At 45.9% G+C, this 18,900-nt stretch overlaps 1 protein-coding gene across 2 annotated transcripts in view; it reads right to left on the reverse strand.

Annotated features, from left to right (window-relative positions):
* Positions 1–14,862: 14,862 nt before the first annotated feature.
* med24 (mediator complex subunit 24) overlaps positions 14,863–18,900 on the reverse strand; it is a 30,138-nt gene continuing 26,100 nt past the window's right edge. For both annotated transcript variants that reach the window (XM_082152260.1, XM_082152261.1), the window contains exons 23-26: positions 17,911–18,010; positions 16,983–17,063; positions 16,678–16,826; positions 14,863–15,438 (exon numbers count right to left, since the gene is read on the reverse strand). In XM_082152260.1, the coding sequence (XP_082008386.1) occupies positions 15,322–15,438; positions 16,678–16,826; positions 16,983–17,063; positions 17,911–18,010 (447 nt within the window). In that variant the 3' untranslated portion in view covers positions 14,863–15,321. The remainder of the gene's footprint in view (positions 15,439–16,677; positions 16,827–16,982; positions 17,064–17,910; positions 18,011–18,900) is intronic.

The raw sequence follows: 18,900 nt of genomic DNA on the forward strand, positions 1-18,900 counted from the left end.
TGAAATCAATCCTAAATCTAACTGGGAGCCAGTGTAAAGACCTGAGGACTGGTGTGATATGTTCATATTTTCTGGTTCTGCTCAGAATCCTAGCGGCAGCGTTCTGTATGAGCTGCAACTGTCTTATGGTCTTTTTGGGAAGGCCAGTGAGGAGTCCATTACAATAATCCACCCTGCTGGTGATGAAAGCATGCACAAGTTTCTCTAAGTCTTGTCTGGAAACAAAGCATCTAATTCTTGCAATATTTTTTAGATGATAGTATGCTGATTTAGTTATTGCTTTGACATGACTACTGAAACTAAGGTCTGACTCTAGTGTCACACCAAGATTCCTGACTTGATTTTTAGTTGTTTGACCCCTAGAGTGAAGGTATGCGTTCACCTTGAGAACTTCATCTTTGTTTCCAAATGCAATGACTTCAGTTTTATCTTTGTTTAACTGAAGAAAGTTTTGGCACATCCAACTGTTGACTTCATCAATGCATTGGCACAGGGAGTCAATGGGGCTGTAATCGTTAGTCGATAGGGCTAAGTACAGCTGTGTATCGTCTGCATAGCTGTGGTAAGCGATTTGGTTCTTTCTCATTATTTGGCTCATTGAGAGCATATACAGGTTGAACAGGAGTGGCGCAAGAATTGAGCCTTGAGGGACTCCGCATGTCATGGATGTCCACTCAGACTCATGGTCTCCTATACTCACATAATAACCTCTCCCATCTAAGTATGACCTGAACCATTTTAGGACTATCCCAGAAAGCCCCACCCAGTTTTCCAGCCTGTCAAGAAGTATGTTATGATCGACAGTGTCAAATGCAGCACTGAGGTCGAGTAGTACCAGCACTGATAATTTGCCTGAATCAGTATTTAAGCGAATATCGTTTATTATCTTTATGAGCGCTGTCTCTGTGCTGTGGTGCGGTCGGAAACCAGATTGAAAATTGTCAAAGTATCCATTCGAGCTTAAGAATTTGTTCAGCTGATTGAAGATAACTTTTTCAATGATCTTGCCTATGAAAGGAAGATTAGAGATCGGTCTATAGTTGCTTAATATGGTCTTATCCAGATTGCTCTTTTTCAGGAGGGGCTTGACAACTGCAGTTTTCAGGGAGTTTGGAAAACTCCCAGAGAGAAGTGAAGCATTTACCACTTCTAGAAGATCTGCTTCTAAACTGTTTAACACACTTTTGAAAAAAGATGTGGGAAGTGTGTCAAGAGCGCATGTTGATGTTTTAAGGTGCTGTACGGTTTCTACCAAAATTTTGCTATCAATTTTTTTGAAATCAGACAAAGTTACTACTTTTTCAGGTGGTCTGATCTGTCTGACCCCAGCGCAACTCAATGATGTGCTGATCACCTTTCTGATATTATTGATTTTGTCAGAGAAGAAAGAAGCAAACTCACTGCACTTGCTGTTTGAGAGCATTTCACTGGGAATCTGGCTTGGGGGGTTTGTCAGTCTCTCTACAGTAGCAAAAAGAGTGCGTGTGTTGTTTAAATTGCAGTTTATAATATTTGAGAAGAAAGTCTGTCTAGCTTTGCCTAGTTCCATATTGAAAGCATGAAGGCTGTCTTTGTAGATGTTATAATGGACTACAAGCTTTGTCTTCCGCCACATGCGCTCTGCTTTTCTGCATTGTCTTTTCATATTTTGCACTGCTGTTGAGTTTCTCCAAGGTGCTTTTTGTCTGCCACTCTTCTTCCTGACTTTCAAAGGAGCAATATCATCAATTGCACTTTTAACTTTTAAGTTAAAAGAATCAAGGAGAAAATCAACAGAGTCAGCAGATATGCTTGGTGTTAAAGATATAGCCTTCATAAATAGTACACTAGTGTTCTCATTTAAGCATCTCTTCTTGACAGACACATATCTAGCTTCAGTGGCAGGAGAGATCAATATATCAAAGAAAATACAGAAATGATCAGACAGTGCTACATCCTTAATAACAATCGATGAGATGTTTAGACCCTTACTGATAAGTAAATCTAGAGTGTGTCCATGATTGTGTGTGGGTCCATGTACATGCTGAGTCAGATCAAAAGATTTTAAAACAGTTTTGATTTCTTTTGCCATATTGTTTTCTGCATTATCTATGTGAATGTTAAAATCTCCAGCAATGGCAAAAAAGTCAAACTCTGAGGTAATTGTTGATAACAGTTCTGTAAATTCCTCAGCAAAGGCTGGAGAGTATTTTGGAGGCCTGTAAATAATGATAAGTAAAATGCGTGGAGCACCTTTTAATACAATACCCAGATATTCAAAAGACGTGTAGTTCCCAAATGATATTTGCTTACATTGATAGATATCTTTAAAAAGAGCAGCTAGACCCCCACCTCTCTTAACAGCTCTGCAGACAATCATAAAAGTAAAGTTAGGAGGGGAATTTTCATTGAGGATTGTTGCACTGCAGCTGTCTTCTAGCCAGGTTTCATTTAGAAGCATAAAATCCAGGTTGTTTGTGGTTATTAAGTCATTGACTAGAAGTGATTTATTTTTAACTGAGCGGATGTTTAAAATTGCTAACTTAACAGTCTTACTTTTTTTCCCTACATCAATCTTAGTTAGACGTGCAACAGGCACCAGATTAGTTGAGTTTGCTGTACGGCTATTGAAGGCCTTAGACTTTCTATCTTGTAATAGAACAGCGATAGAGAAAGATACAGGCACACTGGGTTCCCGCTTGTTCAGTAAACATTTGAGAAAGTTACTGTTATCAAAGCGGGGACCCGACACACATCACTGAGAGCTGGTATCAGTTGTTCCCTTTCGTGGTCACTCCGAGTTACGTCGGATGACGACGATTGGGGTTTCGCTTAGAAGCCTATCACCTTCGAGTATATAAAACGAGCCAATGGCAATGAAATGCCATGGGTCTGCGGAATTTGCATAGCGTAACTCCGCCCGCCGCAGGGGGTATATAAGGAAGTACGCTGGCACAATGCAGATATGTTTTCGCTTCGGAGCCGAGAACTTCTCCACTCCTTGTAAGCCAAAATTCTGAGTTATTTCTTCTCATTCCTTCGAGACGAGCGAGCTCCGGTGTTGGTGTGACGGCGATTTCAGCGAGTGCACACTTCCCTGCTGATCTTGTCAGTGATCTGACAGTTAGTGTGATTTCTCCCTGTTCGCTTCAACATCCGCGGAGTTTTCCTCTCACAAAAAGAGCATTGCATGTGGCACGTCTTTTTAAAGATGTCTCGCCCGTGCACTTCTGGTTGTGGTCGCGATGTATTTTCTCCTGATGGGCACAATCTCTGCTTAGCGTGTTTGGGCGTTGATCACGCTGAAGCAGCGTTTGTGGATGATTCATGTTCTCATTGCGGGAACATGACCATCTCCATGCTGCGGTCGAGACTCAATGAGCTCATCAGAGCGAGAGTCCCCTCATCCACACCCCGATCTACGGTCTCCCCGAGAGGCTGTACTTCGGCTGGTGGCCAGGGTGACCTGAGGGTATCTGTGTGGGACAAACCGCCGACACGTCCACGGTCCACACACCCCTCTTCAGCATTGGTACCCGCGAGCGTGCAAACCGAAACCGCTGGTCCCTCTACGGAGGCCCCGCGCGTTTCGTTTGGCGTTCCACAGGAGGATGCAATGTCGATCACTGCATCACAAGGTGGGCATGAGTCCTCGGGAAGTGAGGATTCGGCTGTGTTGCCGCCCTCGGGTGTGCCAGCATTGCCCGAGTCTGATCCCGAGCTGACTGCCATGCTTTCCCGGGCAGCCGCGGCCATTGGGCTCGAGTGGTCCTCGCCGCCCGATCCAGTGCGCTCGCGGCTGGATGATTGGTTTTTGGGAGCGGCCGCTGACATTCGTCGCCGCCCAACCCCAATACCATTCTTCCCGGAAGTGCATGAGGAAGTCACGCGGTCCTGGAAGGCTCCCATGTCTTCCCGCGATCGTTCGTCGGCTTTCTCCGCCTTTCCTCCCCTCGATAGAGCTGATGCTTGTGGGTACACTGGGATTCCCACGGTTGAACGTTCTGTCGCGATGCAGCTGTGTCCGGCAGGCGCTTCATCACGTGGTGATCCTAAGCACCCGTCCAAAGCCTGTGGATTCTCGTCCACTCTCATGGCGAAGTCTTACAGTGCGGCGGGACAGGCAGCTGCCTCTTTGCATGCCATGGCCATCCTGCAGGTCTACCAGGCCCAGATGCTTCGTGACATGCACGAGGGCAGGACGGACCCAGGGCTCGTTGATGAGCTGCGCGCCGCCACCGACCTCGCTCTCCGAGCGACGAAGGTGACCGCGCGCTCCCTGGGTTTGGTGATGTCCACAGCTGTGGTCCAGGAGAGACATCTCTGGCTGAACTTGGTTGATATGTGTGAGCCCGAGCGGACTCGTCTGCTTGACGCTCCCATATCCCAGGCCGGCCTTTTCGGCGGTGCGGTCGAGGATTTTGCCCAACAGTTCTCGACCGCCCAGAAGCAGACTGAGGCTATCAAGCACATTCTGCCCCGACGCTCCGCTGCTCAGCCGTCGGCACAGAATCCTCAGCCTGCTCGCCGCCGAGGGCGCCCTCCCGCGGCCGCCCCTCCCGCACGGCCCCAGCAGCAACCTTCACCCGGGCCGCGTTGTGGAGGGAGCCGCAGGCAGGCGCCACAGCCCTCTCCAGCCCCGCCGCCCGCTAAACGCCAGGCCAAGCGGCGCTCCTGAGACGGGCTGCTCAGGGTTGGCTTCAATTCTGTCCCAGGAGCTGGTAGCAGGGCCACTCCTTCCCCCGGTGGAGGGCCGGGGGAGAATCTTTTGTTCTCCACTCCCCGCTGCTCGTCCAACGACGAGCAGTACTCTGATGTGGTTGAAGACAGAATTGAATTCCCCAATCCTGAGCCGACAGAGTCCGAGGGCCGCAGTGCGCGCCACCCTCGGGTCCCGCCACTGCCGCCCTCCTCTGTCCCAGAGGTGCGGGATGACAGCACGCGCCGCCCACAGGCCACGCTCCTCTCATCCCCCTCTGTCGCCAGACCCCTGCCAGAGCACGCCCCCGTGGGACGCGCGCCCTCCCCTGGCCCCTGGCAGGACGCGGTTAATGACCGTGCCCCCGCACAGGGCCGCTATGCCACCCTCGCCGGTGCCGGTCATTCCGCCTCGCTGCCCCACCGACGGTACGTCTGTGGTTCGTATGACCCCGCTGGTGCACTTTCTGGAGGCCTGGCTAGAGCTTCCCAGACTGTCCCGCTGGGTCGCGAGAACCATCAGGCTCGGCTACGCGATTCAGTTCGCGAGATCTCCTCCCCGCTTCAGGGGAGTCCGCTTCACTATGGTCGGTGGCAATGCCCCTGTCATGAGAGCGGAGGTCGCCACCCTACTGGCGAAGGGTGCGATCGAGATTGTCCCTCCAGCCGAAATGAAGTCCGGCTTCTACAGCCCTTACTTCATTGTACCCAAGAAGTCCGGTGGGTTACGGCCAATCCTCGACCTGCGCGTCTTGAACCGCTCCCTTCACAGGCTGCCGTTCAAGATGCTAACGGCCAAACACATCCTCCAGTGTGTGCGGCCGCAGGATTGGTTTGCAGCGATCGACCTGAAGGACGCCTACTTCCATGTCTCCATTTTACCTCGACACAGACCGTTTCTACGGTTTGCTTTCGAGGGGCAGGCATACCAGTACGCGGTTCTCCCTTTCGGGCTAGCCCTGTCTCCTCGCGTCTTTACGAAGGTCGTCGAGGCAGCCCTTGTTCCCCTTCGGGAACACGGGGTTCGCATCCTGAACTATCTCGACGACTGGCTAATCCTAGCTCACTCTCGAGACCAGGTTTGCGAACACAGGGACCTTGTGCTCCGGCACCTAGTCCGTCTGGGCCTTCGGGTCAACTGGGAGAAGAGCAAACTCTGCCCCGTGCAGAGGATCTCTTTTCTCGGTATGGAGATCGACTCGGTCGCCATGTGCGCGCAGCTTACGAGCGAGCGCGCGCAGTCACTGCTGACTTGTCTTCGTCAGTTCGAGGACAAGAGTGCGGTTCCACTGAAACTTTTTCAGAGGCTCCTGGGGCATATGGCATCCGCAGCCGCAGTAACGCCGCTGGGATTGCTTCATATGAGACCGCTTCAGCTTTGGCTTCGCGATCGAGTCCCGAGGTGGGCATGGCAACACGGCACGCTCCGAGTCCCAGTGACTCCAGCCTGTCGTCAGACCTTCACCCCGTGGGCGAACCTCAATTTTCTACGGGCCGGAGTGCCCTTAGAACGAGTTTCCCGGCATGTTGTTGTGTCAACAGATGCCTCCAACACGGGCTGGGGAGCCATGTGCAATGGTCATGCTGCCGCGGGCTCCTGGACAGGACCCCAGCGCCTTTGGCATGTCAATTGCCTCGAGTTGCTGGCTGTACGTCTCGCCCTGCACCGCTTCCATGCGCTGCTCAGGGGCCAGCACGTACTAGTCCGATCAGACAATACCGCAACAGTAGCGTACATCAACCACCAGGGTGGTCTACGCTCCCGCCGTATGTCGCAACTCGCTCGCCACCTCCTCATATGGAGTCAGAAGCATCTGAGGTCGCTTCGAGCCATTTATATCCCGGGACACCTGAACCAGGCGGCCGACGAGCTGTCTCGAGTTCGGCCTCTCGCTGGAGAATGGCGACTCCATCCCCAGACGGTCCAGCTGATTTGGGATCAGTTCGGCGACGCACAGGTAGACCTGTTTGCCTCCCACGACTCGTCCCATTGCGACCTGTTTTACTCCCTGACCGAGGGCACGCTCGGCACGGATGCACTGGCGCACAGCTGGCCGCGGGGCCTACGCAAGTATGCGTTTCCCCCAGTGAGCCTTCTTGCGCAGACCTTGCGCAAGATCAGGGAGGACGAGGAGCAGGTCATTTTGGTTGCCCCGTATTGGCCCAACCGGACCTGGTTCTCCGAACTAGTACTCCTCGCGACAGCACCTCCCTGGCCAATTCCTCTGAGGAAGGACCTCCTTTCTCAGGGACGGGGCACCTTATGGCACCCTCGTCCCGATCTTTGGAACCTCCATGTGTGGCTCCTGGACGGGACGAGGCAGGTTTGAGTACCCTACCACCTGCGGTGGTGGCTACCATCACTTCCGCTAGAGCATCGTCCACGAGACATGCCTATGCGTTGAAGTGGAACCTCTTCGTCAACTGGTGTTCTTCTAAACATCAAGAACCCACGAAATGCCCGATCAGTGTCGTGCTTTCCTTCCTGCAAGAAGGGTTGGAGCGAAGGCTGTCTCCCTCCACCCTGAAAGTGTATGTTGCCGCCATTGCCGCACATCACGACGCAGTCGAAGGTAAGTCTGTTGGAAAGCACGACCTGATCATCAGGTTCCTGAGAGGAGCAAGGAGACTGAATCCTCCTCGCCCTCCTCTCGTTCCCTCTTGGGACCTCTCAGTGGTTTTAACTGCCCTGCAGAGTGCTCCCTTTGCGCCTCTGCAATCAGTGGAGCTTAAGTTCCTGTCTATGAAGACAGCGCTCCTGGTTGCATTGGCCTCCATCAAGAGGGTAGGGGACCTGCAGGCATTTTCGGTTGACGAAGCGTGCCTGGAATTCGGGCCGGCTAACTCTCACGTGATCCTGAGACCCCGGCTTGGATACGTGCCCAAGGTTCCTACCACACCCTTTCGAGACCAGGTAGTGAACCTGCAAGCGCTGCCCTTGGAGGAGGCAGACCCAGCCTTGGCACTGCTCTGTCCAGTACGCGCCCTCCGTGCTTACGTAGACAGAACGCGGTGTTTCAGGACCTCAGACCAGCTCTTTGTCTGTCATGGTGGGAAGCTGAAGGGAAAGGCTCTCTCAAAGCAAAGGTTATCCCACTGGATAGTGGATACCATTGCTTTGGCATACCAGCAGCAAGGTCGTCCGTGCCCCCTTGGTGTGAAAGCCCACTCCACACGTAGTGTGGCTTCCTCTTGGGCTCTAGCGCATGGCGCCTCGCTAACAGACATTTGTAGAGCTGCAGGCTGGGCGACACCCAACACATTCGCGAGATTCTATAATCTCCGAGTAGAGCCAGTTTCTTCTCATGTACTCGCTTCAACCAGCCGGTGCTAGATTCTGCTCAGGTGTCTTCGCTTGCTCGCCATTCCTCTCCACGGACGGGATACGTGCGATATTCTCTCAGGTGAGTCTGATAAGCTCTGAGTTCCTCCAGCACTGGTTACGTCATCGCCTGAGTTATGCCAAATTCCATAACACAGCTTTTGCGCTTGACTAGGTGCCTCCATGTGCATGGTTCCCCCTCTGGTCGACCCCCACATGTGTATTCCGCTGTAAGTCTCCTTGTGAGCGTGTGTCTTTCCCTTGGCAAGCCACCCTTGCCACCCCTGGGGTTTAAAATTCCACCTGCGGCTGGACACCCCAGTGATCTTCCATATGCAGCCCTCTGGGCCATATGTGTATTCTAAGTCCCCCCCATCATTGGCTGGGCATAATTGCATATTTCTCTCTGGAGATATGCTTCCCAGTGTACCTTGGTATCCCTGTGTTAAGTAGGACTCCTTCGTTCGTGCTAGTCTCACAACAGGGAGCTCAGACTTACGCAGGGCACTGGAAGACAGCCGAGGTGGCGTGATTAGACTGGAACCCCAATCGTCGTCATCCGACGTAACTCGGAGTGACCACGAAAGGGAACGTCTCGGTTACGGATGTAACCCTCGTTCCCTGAGTGGGAACGGAGACGTTACGTCTTCCTGCCACTTCCGCTGTACCGCTGGAAAACGCCTGGGGCTAGTCTCGGCTCCTCAGCGAAGACATATCTGCATTGTGCCAGCGTACTTCCTTATATACCCCCTGCGGCGGGCGGAGTTACGCTATGCAAATTCCGCAGACCCATGGCATTTCATTGCCATTGGCTCGTTTTATATACTCGAAGGTGATAGGCTTCTAAGCGAAACCCCAATCGTCGTCATCCGACGTAACGTCTCCGTTCCCACTCAGGGAACGAGGGTTACATCCGTAACCGAGACGTTTTTGGTTCACCTCGAGCAGATGGAGGAGGGTGTGGGCCCTGGCGTTGTGGCAGAGGCCGAAGAGCTCTCACAGAAGGAGGGGGAGGGCGAGGGCGAGCTCGGCCCGCAGGCTTTGGTGGTAGCGGTGCCCGACGTTTTTTGGTTGATATCTGGGGGCTTGCAGCAAAAGAGTGGGATAGTCTGGTTCCAGCATGCACCAGTTCTTCCATTTTCTGTGAGAAGCACATGAGTGGAGTTGCTGGCGAGAGGGAAAAAATTGTCTGGTGAAAGGGGCTGTTGCTCTGGTGTTATAGGAGGCTGTGATATGCTGTCCTGGCTTCCCTGGCTGTTTTCCAGGATGTCGTCCTTGGGTGCTGAATCTTGGAGCAGTTCTGATATGTCTGTCTGTGATGAGCTCTGTGGGCAGGGCTCAGCTGAGATTGTGTCCGTGAGCAGAGGTTGTTGTGGCTCAGTGGTGTTATCATTGTCCTTGTGTGATATGTCAACATCATGTCCATTCTGAAGTGAAGTCCTGTGGTCATTCATACTGTGTCCAGGTGTGTGTGTGCCGTTCTGATTGAGTGGATTGGCACACACTGCAGAAGGATGATTGAGGGAGAAGTAGATATTGTCCTTTAACACTCTTGAACCAAGTTTGTTTGGGTGATGGCCATCCCGATGAAATAGTTGTCTCTGACTCCAGAAGAGATTGAAGTTGTCAATGAAGTTTACTCCTTTTATATTGCAGGTTTTTTGCAGCCATGTATTAATCCCAAGCAACCGTGAAAACCTGTTTGTCCCTCTTGCTGGGAGTGGTCCACTGATGAATGTCTGAACTTTCAGTTTTTTAAGTGTTTCAAAAAGTTCATTGAAATCCTTCTTAAGGAGTTCTGACTGCTCTTTATGAATGTCATTCTTCCCCACATGAATGATGAGTCGATTTGCAGTCTTATGTTTCATTAGAATGTTCTGAAGTTCCCTATTTATATCAGAAGTTGTTGCTTGTGGAAGGCAGCACGTAGTTGTATCCCTGCAGCTAATGTTTCTGATTATGGAGTCCCCCACTATCAGAGTCCTGGGCTCGGCTGCGCTCTGAGCTGAGTGCCGCTGTCTGCTCAACCTTGAGCGCCAGTTAGCATCAGTGTTAGCTACTGGCTGATACAGTCTGTGTTCGATCACATTCATCACGTTTGGGGATTCCTCATTTACATTCATTAGTACTTCAAATCTGTTCTCAAGATGTATAGGTGTTGGTGGGAGACCAGTGTTTGCAATCTTTGTCAGAGCTGTATCTGGGGTAGAGGATGCTACTGCGGTAATATGTGAGGCTCGTGACAATCTGATGTCTCGAGTGCCTTTGGGTCTCGCTCCCTGTTTGTGCCATCGGTTTGTAAGTCGATCGGCTTGTTTCTCTACCTGTCGAGGAGCACTAGTTTCATGGGACTCACCGGCTAAATGCTGAGGGCGTCCATGACGAAGCTCTGTTGTGTGTTCCGTCTGGTTTGGTGGTCCCGTAAATAACTTTGTTTCAAGAACTGCAATCCTTTGTAAAAGTCTGTGGCAGTTAGTGCAGCAAGTAGATTCCAGAAGAGGCATTTTCTCTCTTATCCTTGTAGGCAGTTGTGTTTTCCTTTCCCCGGAATGTAAGCTGGTCGGGTAGAAGAATTCTGCGTTTTTGTAGTAATCCAAACTTTGACGTTTGAGCACTGTGCTGATTTGCTGAAGTTAAAATTAGGTGATAAAAGGAGCTCAAATTATAAAAGTATAGAAGATAAAATATAAAAGCGATAGAGCAAAGCGCGGAGCAGTAAGCAGGAGCGTCCGAACAGTAGCTGAGCAGGAAGGAAGTCCTGCTCATTAGAACGATCCGCACGTGGACATCGTTTTGCATTAGTGATAGTGGACTGTGCAACACGATATCCCGAGGCAGTGGCGCTCTGCAACATTTTGGCTAAGAGTATCGCGGACGCACTGTTTCGCTTAATCTCCCAGGTGGGGATCTCGAAAGAGATTCTCACTGATCAGGGCACAGCGTTCATGTCACGTACATTACGCGAACATTACGAGTTATTGGGCATTAAATCGATTCGTACCAGCGTCTATCACCCACAAACGGATGGACTGGTCAAACGGTTTAATCGCACGTTAAAGACCATGATTCGCTATTCGTTCACGAGGACAGCAAAAATTGGGTTGAAACCCCTGTTGGAACCCCTGTTGTTTGCTGTGTGTGAGGTCCCGCAAGCCTCCACGGGGTTTTCCCCCTTCAAGCTCCTTTATGGACATCAGCCCCGCGGCGTGCTAGACGTCCTAAGGAAACTTAGGTTGAAGGACCTTCGGAGAGTCGTAATGAAATGCAGTATGTGCTGGACCTGAGAACAAAACTCCACACCTTGGGGCGGCTCTCAATGGAGAATTTGTTACAGACTCAGGACAGACAGACCCAGTTATACAACAGGGGAACCCGACTGAAAGAATTTTCACCGGGAGATAAAGTCCTTGTATATCTCCCTACATCGAGTTCCAAATTACTCGTGAAGTGGCAAGGGCCCTTTGAGGTCACACACCAGGTTGGCGATCTCAATTATGAGGTACTTCGAACGGATAGGAACGGGGCACGACAAATTTACCACCTCAACCTCCTTAAAAAATGGAGTGAGGCGGAGTCAGTGATGCTGGCGACGGTGATTAGTGCGGAAGAAGATCTCGGGCCAGAGGCGAATATTAAACAGCAATCACTCGCACAAGGAGATCAACTTTCACCGTCCCAGAATGCTGACGTAGCCAGCTTGCAGGCAGAATTTGTCAACGTGTTCTCGCCCCTACCCGGTCGAACTAATCTTATTCAAGCACCATGTTGAGACCGAGCCGGGCATGGTGGTACGCAGCCGGCCGTATAGGTTACCTGAACACAAAAGAAAGTGGTTCAGTCTGAATTAGAGGCGATGCTCGAGTTGGGGGTAATAGAAGAATCCCACAGTAATTGGGCGAGGCCAATAGTTTTAGTGCCTAAATTATCTCCTGGGACGGGAATTCACCCTCTGTTCGGACCACGCGCCCCTCCAGTGACTCCACCGCATGAAGGATCACCCGTTGGTATCTGGCTTTACAGCCTTTTAAGTTCCAGGTGGTCCACAGGCCTGGGGCACAGATGGCTGTGGCCGACTTTCTCTCAAGGAGGAGGGGAGAGGAGGCTGTAGGCCGGATGGCCCCCCGGCCTGAGTCGGTCAGTGGGGTTATGTGGCAAGGGGGGCGTGGTTTAGCGAAGTCTGTGACAGGGAGAGGATCGGGAGACAGGTGCGGGGTAACTGGGTCAAGTGCAAATGGCGAACACCTGTGTGTTGTTTCAGTGATTGGCATGGAGAGACCATATAAAAGCCACGAGGAAACATCATTTGAGGAGAGAGTACTGGAGATCGGGGAAACGTTCGTGACTGGACTGCAAAGAGACCGAGAGACTGTAAGGGCCGCACATAGCTCAACCAAGCGGGGAGCAGCACGAGAGCGAGAGCGAGAACGAGGACTTTGGGCTTTGTATGCGAGAGCGCGGAGTGCGCGACCACGTTGTTTTTGTTTGATCTCCTAAGCCGACCCTGTCCTCGTCCTTCCTGGAACTTGTTACTCTACTACAGTGGTCTTTTACTTCATTAATATTACCTACAAACACACTTTATTTATTTATTTATTTATTTTAATAGTGGAAACTAATTTTCTATGCCAATAACGCTTGCTGGTGAAATTTGGATAGTTTAATTGGCAGTTTTCCAGAAACAAGAAAATATGCTTTTTTAAATATGCATAATAAGTATTTTTTTCTCAAAAGAAGGCATATCATTTAGCTGAAATAGGTTTCCAAACTATTTGACCAGGGACCGCTAAATATGACGATCTCCTTATAAAGGAGTCCTAAGGCCTACTGTGTGAGAAAAAATAAATATTTTTTTTTACAAATCTAAAATAAGAGTCCAATCAAATAAACAGAATGACTGATTTTACTGAGAAAAATAAATAAAGGGTATCCTCTGACAGACACTGTTCTGACGCTGTGGGCACTGGGCATTCCTTGACGTCGAAAGGGCATTATTGACATACAGGATATTATGTAACAAGTTCTGTTTTTATCCAGTTCTTTTTTGAGTATTCTTTTCCATTTGATTATACACTGGTATTTCCAAGTCATAGAAGTCCTCTGGTTTCGGTCGATTTTTTTTTGCTGACTAGCAACAAATTGAGTTTACTCACATTAACCACTATGAGTCATGTACAGTTAAATTTTTTCTTAATTAGTGGATTATTATTTAAAATCCATTAGTGGTTATATCACACATCACTGTTCTCTAATTAAAAATTTGGTTTAACTTTATTTTGATGGTGCCTTTAACACCTTCTGTTGACATTAAGGTATTTTTTAATACATAATATTCATCAGCCCAAATTTTCATAAACCTCAAGAGTATCTCTTAAATACATTAATCTTTCTTTGTTTTAAGGGATCTTTTGGTTTGTCTGAACTGCCTGGGTCAGTTTGCATCAGCTGGATTTGGTATTGTTGGGTTGGTCTTTGTGCTTTGCCTTGCTCTCAAATGTTGAGCAACAACGTTTTATGATGGCAAGTGTCAAGATTAAACCATTTTTTAAAAAGCCTGAAATGAAATAATAAAAAAAGTTGATTTAACCTTTAGACAATAATATATAATTGAGGTTTGCATATGTGTGTTTTTGTTTTGTTTTGTTTTTTGAGGCTATTATGGTTCATAAAGTATGATATAGGAAAATATGGAGTTCATACTTTAGGAAGAACTGAGTAAAACTAAATAATTTGGTGCTGTTAAAAAGAAAAACTCTGATAGCTTAAATCAGTGTAAAGTAAATCAGTTAGATCTTTATCACAATATAGCAGACTAGCTGCATAAAATGCATATTAATATCAGTTGTCACATCTCCTAATGGTATCTCTCAGTAAGATGATATATAATCAAATCGCTGTAGTTTTTATTGTGGGGGCGGGGGTCATATGATGCAATGCTGTACAATGATGATCGAGAGATAAACATTCCTTAAAAGTCTGATGTATCATTTGATACATTTTAACTTAATTATTTTTTTTTTTAGAACAAAAACAAGTAAACCTAAGTTGATTAGTGTGGTAAATGTTCTTTTTGCAATATTACTAAAAATATAAAAAGGTATTCTAACGTTTACTTTATAAAAATTAGTAAACATTGCACAGCAAAAAGACACGTAGTTTTAGAATATGATATATGGAATTAAAAGGTTAAAAAGGGTAAAATATCAGTCAGATGACAGAAGGCATGTAGTAGATTGTGTATAAGATCTTGACCTGAAATGTATGCATATATCAATGGAAATAACATCACACCATTTATTTCCATCAAGAGGAGCATTCATTTTTGGTCAAGATCTTGTTTTGCCAAGCACTCTGTAAAGTCTACTCCAGCACACCCCAAAGACATTCAATGAATTTAAGGTCTGGAGTGCCAATTCATGTATGAAAATGATTTTATACATCCTCAACCGTTCTTTCACAATTTGAAATTTCAGAGACTCGTTTGTCTGTTTAAATCCAAACAGCGACTTTCTTTTTGGCTGGGCAGTGTATATTTATAGATGTATAAAGAAATTTTGAAACAATGAAAAATACATTTTGTAAATCCTATTTTAATCAAATAATTAAATTTGGGCAGATTGAGAAAAAGTGGCCAACTAATGCTATAATACACCCCCTCCCATTAGTTGTTCCAATGAACACAGATAATATCTAACGGTACATATTATCCACAGACAGATATTTCTTAGTGTGAAACCAGAGATGATTCTGAATGTTCAGTGGAAATCTAACAAGTAACCGCTGCTGAACAAACACTTTTGCTCATGTTTGTTGACAGGCGTAGTGTGCAACATATCAAGACAAATTTTTAAAAAGACACTTACATCTCCAACAATTTGACCATTTTATTGGAATTTTAGTAAAAATACACAATTTTAGAGTTCTCGTATTTTGCAGAAAATCCAAATCACAGTCATTGTTTATAAAAACACAAAGTTGTCAACAGGCAATAATGCATGAACTGTTAAAACATTTATAAAAACAAACATTATACCACAATGTTACTTTGTTTCCACTTCTGAGTGATGGAAATAAATGTCAAATTAATGTGAACAGTCAGCTGCCAGCTACTCTCTGTGTGTCAAATCAGAACTAACACTGAGCTGTCCTCAAGACGACAGACGTAAACGCAACATCACAACCCACCCCAACCCCCAGTAGTTACTGGAAGCCTATGTAGATGATGAGAAATTACTCTTTTGGGAAGGGAGGTCGTAGCGGTTTCCTCACTCTTGCACACCCATCAAAGCCACATATTCCTATAGGCGTGCTGGAGTGAATGTCCTCTATAGAGCAGCGATGGCTTTAGCTGCCATCCTCCGGCCCAGGGGAAGGCTCAAGTCTGTGATGGACAGCACAGTTTTGGGTTTTGCAAGTGCCTGAAGCTTCACCAGTTCTGAAATCTGTGAAGACATATTCAAAAAGTAAAGGTTTTCCATACTAAAATTAAGAGCTGAATGATAATTTTAACTGATAATAATAATTTATGCCAATAAAAAAAATTGAGATAACTTTTTTTCAGTGTCCTTCCAATGTACTTACTGTAGTAGTAATAACAGTTAATTATGCACAATTACATGCAACTAACTCTAAACCAAACCCTACCCTACCCTATAGTAAGTACATGTTGTTAATTAATATTACTCAGTACTTAAATGTATAATTACACTGTAACAATGACACCTTAAAACAAAGTGTAACCGATTTTGATTATTGATCAAGGCTTCTCATTTGAGAATTTTCTTTGGTTACACTTTATTTTACGTTGTCCTTGTTACAGTGCAATTATTCATTTAAGTACTTAGTAATATCAATTAACAACATTGGGTTTCGCTTTAGTTTAGAGGTAATTGCATGCAAATATGCACAATTTAATGTAAATAAAGTGTTACCATTTCTTTTTACATTTCATTCGAATTTTTGCACATTCATATAAGCACAAATCAAGAGAACGCCAACTCATACGCAGGGTTTATTTTATCTCATCTAGTTTCCTGAATTATTATATGTATTATTTACATCAACACACTCTCAACATTATGAAAAATGGTAAAACCTTAATTCTTAATATTAATTCCAGATATTCCAAATTGTAAATTTTTTCCTATTAAAACAACAAAACTTTGTATTGTAGCACAGAGGCTACACAAGTGCATCCACAATCGCAAACATAGTCAAGTTTTTGTTTGGATTTATTAAAGTCAGTCACTGAGAATGTATGATCCTAGATTTAGTCATAGCAAATAGCAAAAGCGGCCCCATGAATGAACACAGTTTGGCTGTATTAAGCTTTCTTTTGAGCAGAATAATCGCAATGAAGATCGCTAAACTCCAACAAACATGTTTGTCAGTGTTTTCAGATCATCAGCGCTTTATGCAGTGCAGAGAGAGCATGTGCACATGGTTGCCAGGTTGGGAAGATTAAGTAGAACACTGGGCAGAAATGTATCCATAGAAAAGCTCTGATTGGGGGATGATTTAAACTCTTGACAAAGGTCAAATTATAAATATCAAGCAGGCAAATATCGCAGACTCGCAGATATCATGATTCAAATACGATTAATTGTGCAGCTTTACCAGAATGCTGAATGTATATCAGTGTGTGTGTTGTGCATGTATAGTACTGTAGATGATTCCCTCACCATGGTAAAGGGCAAAAATTGCAAGATACTGCCCCGGCTGCCCTGTTCTGAGCACTCCACACACTCCTCGATAAAGCTCTGAACAAACTGTGTGTGAGGGCCTGCTGTCTTAGACCCCAAAAGAGAAGAAATCAACAGGAACAGATTTGCTAAAAAAAAAAAAAAAAAGAGAGAGACAAGAATCTGCTTGTAAGCACGGCTTGTAAGAGGTAGTGCAGTGGCTGTACTACAGTACAGAGATGGTAATACCATGTTATTTAATCTATATAGTGGGACTAAATGTTCATCAGATATGCAGCACAAACCTAGCACTCTGTTGAGAGGGTCTCTCATATTGACGGTGTGAAGCTGAGAGGCAGACAGTGAAGTGCTCATGGAACGGTCACCTAGAAAGATAACATCAGTTTATTTAGTGTCAGTTTTAACAGACCAAAATGTTGTAACATACGTAGAAACCGTAAAAAAAATTGTACTATGTCACAGTGGCTATCAAAGCGGATTTCACTATACTTCCCTTTCTCGGTTTACTGCATGATTAAAATCAACACTTTCATTTTCAGCTCTTTTTTTGTGAAAGTGACAAAATAGTCAATGCTTCCAGAAACTTCTTATAACAATACAGTTTTCTCGATATTCTCACTTTCTATTTTCTATCGATCCATTTACGTTTATTCATTGAGCAGATGCTTTTATCCAAAGTGGCTTACAAATGAGGAATGCAACAAGCGATTCACCCTAAACAGACAATAATGTGAGAAGTGCTACCAATTCAAAGTTTCAATCGTTGTCCAGATTAGTACAAGATTAGAACAGGGAGAAAAAAAAAAAGTCTATAATTTTAGTGAAGTAACAGTAATCTTAAAGGCATTTAAAAATATTTGTATGAATTCAGCAAATAATCTTAATCTAAATGAAGGAAATGAACAAAAATGTTTTTTGGTTTGTCTTTGCCAAATTATTTTTGGCAAATTAGTTTCATCCATTGTGTCATGGGCATATTGAGTGATACTGCCACAGGAAGCTCAAAACTATCACAAGCTATGTTGCATTTTTGTGGGGATTTTTCTGCAAAATTGACATCTTTGTATTATTGCAGCATAGGCAGATTTGGTTAACAAGTTTCTAGATTGACTGATTGATAAAAATCGCACATTAATCCTCAGATGGACGTGATTCTAATGCAGTTGTTGTTTTTTGTGCAGCTTGTGTTAAGTGGGGCAGGCAGGAAATGACCTGGACTGGACAGCATGACAGTCTCGTCCTCATTGGAGCTAAGCAGACGCATCAGTTTAGATGGCTGTGTGTCATCCAAAGGGAACAGGCTGGTGTAGTCCTACAACCAATGAGAGAACAATGAGTGAGACTTAAATTTTAGTTTAAGTTTTAAGAAGTATGCGCTAAAGGGGTAAGACATACATGTGTTAATTATGCAAATGTCTGCAAGCATACACAGCATGACTGAGTTCAGTTAAAGTGCCCCATTATGCTTTCAGACATTACCTTTCATCTAGTGTGTAATACAGATGTTTGTGAATGTAAAGGTCTGAAAAGTTCTAAAGATCAAAGTTAACATGTTAACAAAGTTAAATGGAGTTATTATCTGTCTCCCAAAGAAAAAAAAAATGATTTTGAACTGCCGGAAACGAGTCATCAGTAATTCCAGTCTTACTTCCTGCCCAGACCTACGTAGGTTTGTAACAAATTTGTATAATGCCAGCCTATGGTCTTCATAGGCTGCCCGCGAACAACATCTACTTTTGACTCGTCCTCAAACACCAGTTGTAGCCGAGGACTGGGCTATTTTTTTATTTGTTGTTTATTTGTTGTCGACATTTTGAGAAGACACAGTTTTCTGCGCTGTGAAAGCAAATCCACTTTAGCAAGCAATTATCAAGGATGAGGACCCGGGCTCAAATTGATATGGTAAAATTGTAACTGTTCATATCACTGTGGCTCAAGTGCTAAGGAAGCCTCTGGAGCAGAAATTTAGATACAGTCATTCAAATAGGCATTTCCTTACTGACACACGCTGTAAGCAGTAGACCAATCACAACAGACTAGGCATTCTGACCAATCAGAGCAGAGTAGGCTCTCTGAAAGGTGAGGGTTTAGAGAGACCAAATACTTTATCAAACCTTTTCAGACACTGTGAGAAAGGAGGTGATGCTACAATATATATATGTATATATCATGAAAAAGTGTAGGTGTTTTTTGACCCTGTAT

Source organism: Leuciscus leuciscus, assembly GCF_965113295.1.
Source record: "Leuciscus leuciscus genome assembly, chromosome: 21".
NCBI classification, from domain to species: Eukaryota; Metazoa; Chordata; class Actinopteri; order Cypriniformes; family Leuciscidae; genus Leuciscus; species Leuciscus leuciscus.